General features: G+C 42.3%; 1 protein-coding gene across 3 annotated transcripts in view; it reads left to right on the plus strand.

Moving 5' to 3' along the window:
* Rad54b (RAD54 homolog B) overlaps positions 1-6,115 on the plus strand; it is an 84,727-nt gene extending 78,612 nt beyond the window's left edge. For 2 of the 3 annotated variants that reach the window (XM_052716806.1, XM_052716805.1), the window contains 5 exons: positions 448-623; positions 1,205-1,466; positions 3,475-3,541; positions 3,788-3,988; positions 5,747-6,115. In XM_052716806.1, coding sequence (XP_052572766.1) covers positions 448-623; positions 1,205-1,466; positions 3,475-3,541; positions 3,788-3,988; positions 5,747-5,964 — 924 coding nt within the window. In that variant the 3' untranslated portion in view covers positions 5,965-6,115. Of the gene's footprint in view, positions 1-447; positions 624-1,204; positions 1,467-3,474; positions 3,542-3,787; positions 3,989-5,746 lie in introns of those variants that run through there. The other variant, XM_052716807.1, reaches the window with a different exon arrangement.
* Positions 6,116-6,411: the final 296 nt, after the last annotated feature.

Consider the following 6,411-nt stretch of genomic DNA (forward strand, 5'->3'; position numbering starts at 1 on the left):
GGAAGAAAGAAGCCTGAGTCTGTTAGTAAAATAGGGCCCTGGGTTCAATATCAGCGTATCCTGCACCCCACATTCTGAGATTATAAGCAAAACGTGCTCTAAGATAAATTTCTCTGTTAGCTTATTGCTGACATCGTTACTCTTATGAAGAAACTGATATGGCTTATGACTCAGGAGACTGTTGTACCTGTTTTAGTTTGTCATTTGGGAGATGTTGTGAGCAGAGAAAAAAAGTAATAGGGAGGAAAGGGGACAGTGAAATGGAGTAAGAAGTATTGATAGGAAGGAGATGGCAGGGTTTGGTAAAGTCCAGGAGCTCCGCAGGAGGCATGGCAATGTGACCTATGAAGATCTGTTTCGCAGGTAGAGGACTCCTCTGTAAGATTAGCATTTTTCTTCCTTCCTAAGACAGTAACCATGAACCAGTGTTGACTCACATTTGAACAGGGTAAGGAACTTAGCTCGAGCTGTGATGAAAATGAAGAAAGAAGTCTGTGCAGAGGCTTGCTGACTGTGCTCCCTGCTGGTTACGACCCTCTCCAGTTCTCTGAGAACGAGTCTGGAAAGCTACAAGTGTTGGTACAGCTCCTGGCAGCCATCCATGAACTCCGTCCCACTGAAAAGTAAGCCCTGTACCCAGCCACTCATGTTATAGTGACTACAATCCCTCCATAATCCCTGTTCTCAATTTATTTGGTTTACTTTCTCCAAAGGATAAATTTTTGTTTTTGTTTTTCGAGACAGGGTTTCTCTGTGTAGCTTTGTGCCTTTCCTGGATCTCACTCTGTAGACCAGGCTGACCTTGAACTCACAAAGATCCGCCTGCCTCTGCCTCCCGAGTACTGGGATTAAAGGCATTTGCCACCACCGCCCGGCCCAAAGGACAAATTTTTACAAGTCACCACTCACCTGGAGGTGAGAGCTGGGGTTCTGTGTACGACACTCTAACTTCTTCCTTCTGACAAGCCCAGCAAGGTTTGAAGGTGTCTGCACTAGGGAGGTGGCTCCGAGGTTGAGAGGGCACAGTGCTCTTCCAGAGAACCTGAGCTGGCCAGCAACTCGGTGGCTAGCAACTGCTTGTAACTCTACCTGCCTTGGCCGCTCCTTCTGTTATATCGGTGTTACTGTTTTCCTTTTCCTTTAAAAAACAAAACACAGTACTGCCTTAAACATTATGTAACAATGCTTTGTTTTCTGTTGACAGAGTGGTTTTGGTATCCAATTACAGACAAACCTTGAATATTTTAGAAGAAGTATGCAAGCGTCATGGATATGCTTGTTCAAGACTTGATGGCCAAACACCAGTCTCTCAAAGGCAGCAAATTGTTGATAGTTTCAATAGCAAATACTCTACTGATTTTATTTTTTTATTAAGTTCAAAAGCTGGTGGTGTGGGACTTAATCTTATTGGAGGATCCCACTTAATTCTCTATGATATTGATTGGAACCCAGCTACTGACATCCAGGTAGGAATATTTATGCATTAAGTCAACATTATGAGTGCCTAGGAAATCAGTATGATGATGTGTAAATAGTTGTTGGGTACTGGGCTCTTGTTTTTTTTTTTTTTTTTTTTTTGGTTTTTCGAGACAGGGTTTCTCTGTGTAGCTTTGCGCCTTTCCTGGAACTCACTTGGTAGTCCAGGCTGGCCTTGAACTCACAGAGATCCGCCTAGCTCTGCCTCCCGAGTGCTGGGATTAAAGGAGTGCGCCACCACCGCCCGGCTAAGGGCTCTTGTTTTGTATCAGTCACTCTGTTTAGTGCTGTCCATCACCATCTATTTAATATTCACAACATCTCCACATGCAGATGTAAATAGCCCATGTTTCCTATATGTGAAGAAGTGGAAGCTTGTTCTCCTTCCAACATGAGAATTCAAAACCAAGCTTCGCATCACACTGTACGGCAGGACCACTGGGGATGACAGTAGCCTGTTGTGGATGCCATGATGGATTTGTGTAGGCTGCAGTAAGGCGATAGCATTAACTACTTTAGGAAACTTTGCAGAGAAGCCCAAGATTTCCTTCAGTATACAGTCCACTTTCGGGTAGTTTAAGGTTTTTGACATATAGATTTTTACCATAGTTTTTTTTTTGTTATGGGATCCTAAGACAACCCTATGATTTACTAGGCTTCAGAGAACTGAGGAAAGCAGCTATACTCACAGTTATTATTTTATAAGGATACTAAAATCAGCAAATGCGTAGGGCAGAGTCCAGGCGAGACCAGGCTCCATGCGTCCTCCCCTCAGAGCTGTGTGAACTGCACTTACTCAGCACTGAGGAGTCACGGCCTATCTGGAGCATTGCCAGCCAGGGAAGCTTGCCTGAGGCTTGGTGTTCAGGGTTTTTGTTGGTTCTCTAGGCAGGAAGTGCCTCCATGACTGCCTGATGGGTTTATTCAGTCTTCCTTCCCTCCAGAGGTCAGTCAGATTCAGACCATGTGAAGCTGGTGATACTCAATCTGAGGAAAGTTAAGGGTGGTTGTAGAAATAAAATCTGCACTGAGTACAAACTGAAGTTTCACCCGGAGAGGAAGGAGTTGAGGAGAAGGGAATAACTCTGATTTCAGGACCCAGGCTGCTTGTGGACAGAGAGAACACAGGCATTTTATTCCTTCTCTGAGTGGCCTCTGGTTTGTTGCTCTTGGGAGTGGTACTCTTTGAAATCTTTATCTCACAAGTTAAGGGATTTTCTTTTGTAAGCTTTAGATCAGTAGGTAGTTTGTGTGGTAGAAATTGATGACCGAGCATGCTGGCATTGTCCTGTACCTGGTGCGGTTTTCCCCTTTGATAAGGTAAGGATAAGGGACAGCCATGTGCACACATTGTTAATGAGAGGAGCTCAGTAACAGGCTTCATGGATTAAGGGCATGAGAGCCTGGCATCTCCTGTCCCTGTGTGTGCTCTTGCTGTTACTCTTCAGTTAGAGGCGTGTGCAAGGTTTAAACATCAACCCTTTACTGCACAGTATCACTGTTAATACTTAAACTAGAGGGAGCCTGAAGTGATTGCAGAGGCCTTGAGGAATTTTCAAGGGTGAATTATTAGCTGCTTGGACCCTCCATGCACAGGCTGTACTTGGTTCTTTGCATCTTGGCTGTCATGTTTTATCAAGATACCCATCTCACTGTTGCATGGCCCCCCTGCAGCTACCTCTCGTGCCTCCACGAGTGTTCGCTCAACCTCCCTCTCTGAACCCAGGGCAAAGATGTAAAGTACATGCCATGGTATGTGAGTGCAGGCCAGAGGAGAGCTTGCAGGAGCTGTTCTCTCTTACAGTGTAGGTCCGAGGCCTCAAACTGGGATTGTCAAGCTGGTGCTTTTACCTGCTGAGCGTCTTGCTGGCACCCCACTTTGTTTTTTTGAGCTATTAGTGAAATCCAGAATTCCCTATAGTAAAATATATTGCTGCAAATTGCTTATGTGCAAGAGCCATTGGTTTCTACTGTACTCAGAATTCTTATTTTGTCTAGGCTATGTCTAGAGTATGGAGAGATGGTCAGAAACACCCTGTGCATATTTACAGACTCCTGACTACAGGTAAAAAACCTTCAGGTGACAAATATGTATCTCCTTAAAAATTTTCTTTGCAGGAAAGGTGCAAAGCTACATAGAGAAACCCTGTCTTGAACCCCCCCCCCCCCAAAAAAAAAAGAAAATTTCTTTGTTAGTTTGTGCTTCAACATCTGGAATGTATTCTTTTATCAGATAATAAGTAGCAAATGTGTTTTACCCAACACAAATAATAGACACAAGAAGGGAACCTAATGGTTGCTTTCTCCCCAGGTACAATAGAGGAAAAGATCTATCAAAGGCAGATCAGTAAGCAAGGCCTCTCGGGGGCGGTTGTAGACCTAGCCAAGTCGTCTGAACACATCCAGTTTTCAGTGGAAGAGCTTAAAGACTTGTTCACGTTACACGAAAATTCACCTTGTGTGACCCACGACCTGCTTGAGTGTGAGTGCACAGAAGAAAAAGATCACACTGGTGAGTGTGTGTTGATCCCATTACCACAGTACGGTCAAGTGTGTCTTTGAAAACACTCAAAGGGTGACTTACAGATATCTGCCATTTGCATGTATTAGTTTTCTTTGTCCCTTGGGTTGTGGGGCAGTCACTAGGTGTATGCTTGAGAAAGTGTTCAGTAGAACTTTATTTTCTCTTTAGTTTCTTATTTCTGAATCTGTTGTGAAAAAATTAATTTATGTAGGCCAATCTCTCACTGCCTGCTAGGGTGGCTTTGAGTAAGAAAAATGTTTTAAATTTTATTACAATTTCATAAAAATCCTATACTTACTATGTTTAAATCTTGAAGACTTATTTATAATGGGGCCAGACTTTAAGAGGTGCTTAGAGGAAGCAACCGTACTTCTCAGTACTTGAACTCCATGTGATGTTTAAGTAAGCCTGAAATGATCAGTCTCTACACTTAGACACTATTCACAGGGACTAGAAGAGAAGAAGGAAATGAGTAAGTAGTGTCCAGGGACGGACAGTCACTTGGTAAACTATACTGTTGAAGAGTACTCACTGCACAATCATGAGGTTTGGATCCTGGCACCACATAACAGACTATGCACCTGGCCTTTGTGCAAATGTACACATGTACCCCCCACTCGTGTGCATATATACTCACCTGACACCCATGCACACATAAATAATAAAAAAAAATCTTTAAAAGATAAAAAAATTGTGATGTTTAAGAAGTTACTCTTTTTTTTTTTTTTTTTTGACTTTTTGAGATAGTTTCTCTGAGTAACTCTGGCTGTCCTGTAGATCAGTAGACCAGGCTGGCCTTGAACTCAGAGATCTGCCTGCCTCTGCCTCCTGAGTGCTGGGATTAAAGGTATGCGCCACCACTGTCCAGTTCTTTTTAACTTCTTAAAGGGTGGAGTTGGAAGTGTGTAAATGGTGTAAATACAGTACTTATATATGAAATTCTCAGAAACAAAACATAATGTACATACATATTAAATTGATGTACATATCTATATATACATATATAGATATATGCGTATATATGCATACATTTCCTTTTGTGGTTTTAGAGATTGAATCCAGAGCCCTGAACTCGTTTTCATACAGTCAAGTATATATTTGTCAGATAACATTAGTGTTACTGGATGGCTCACAACTCTCTATAACTCTAGCTCAGGGGTTGTGATGCCTCTGGCCTCCTTGGGCACCTGCACTCACATGCACATACCCACATACAGACTTACAAACCACATAATTAAAAAGAATAAAAAATTTTTTAAAGAAATCTTGCTTGAATTGGTGAGTTCATAAGTAGCCTTTATGACCCATTTCATAGGAAGCCATTTTATAGTCTATTAGTATGCTTGCTGCAGAGCATTAGTGAATTTGATTTATGGAGTTCTGACCCAGATGTTTGCTTTTGCAAACCTATCTGGCTTCAAGAATTGGTTTATTTATTGGTGCTAGAGATAGACCCAAGACCTTATGCACACAAGACCAGGGCTCACACAGTGACACAGTGACATCCTTGGCTCTCTCTCGTAGGGCTTAGATGACGGACTGTGGACTGGTAAACGTTTTTTTGCGAAATTATTGGTTTGGTGTATGACAGAGGCCAGGTACTTATTGAGTGCGTAGTAATTGCCTATCAATATTTGTAAAAAGGATGACTGACTGACTGTTGTAGCCTGAACTGTGTGATCAGATGACTCACTGTGCAGTGTGGAACATGCTGTCCGCAGGCGTCTCATTGTTTACTCATTTCAGATGACACATTGGACACCTCTGTCACCTCTAGACCGTGTCAGCTCGGCCCTCAGCACCGGAAGTCTAGCTCCCTGAGACCTTTGTCCATGTCACAGCTGAAGCAGTGGAAGCATTTTTCAGGAGACCATTTAAATCTTACAGACCCATTTCTGGAAAGAATAAGGGAAAATGTGTCATTCTTCTTCCAGAATATAACCAACCAAGCTCCTGCCATCTAATAAAGGACACTTCCTAACATTCTTTTCTCCCCTTAAAATTAATATAGGAATTAAATGTAATTGTGAAAATTAACAAAATTATTTGAATTATAATAGTGAACTTTGTTTCAAAATATGCTAATTTAAATACAATAAAAACTGAGTTGTTTGCTTTCTTGTGTATATCCTTCAGTGTTGAAAATGAAATGTTAACGATGCCCTGTCCTGCATCTGTTCATGTGAGTCTGTGATTGACGCCCCCCCCCCCCCCCCCCCCCCCCCCCCCCGTAGCAGTTCCTTCTTATTTCCCTGAGGCTAAGGCTGTTGCACACTTTCCACCATGTTCACTGGCTGTCTCTTCATTTGGGAACTGTCTGTGTAGTTCATTAGCCCATTTACTGATGGGATGGTTTAGGGATTTTTTTTTTTTTGTTTAATTTTTGTGGTTCTTTATGTATCCTGGATATG

Source organism: Peromyscus californicus, unplaced genomic scaffold (assembly GCF_007827085.1).
Source record: "Peromyscus californicus insignis strain IS unplaced genomic scaffold, ASM782708v3 Scaffold_5__1_contigs__length_169319896, whole genome shotgun sequence".
Lineage (NCBI taxonomy): Eukaryota > Metazoa > Chordata > Mammalia > Rodentia > Cricetidae > Peromyscus > Peromyscus californicus.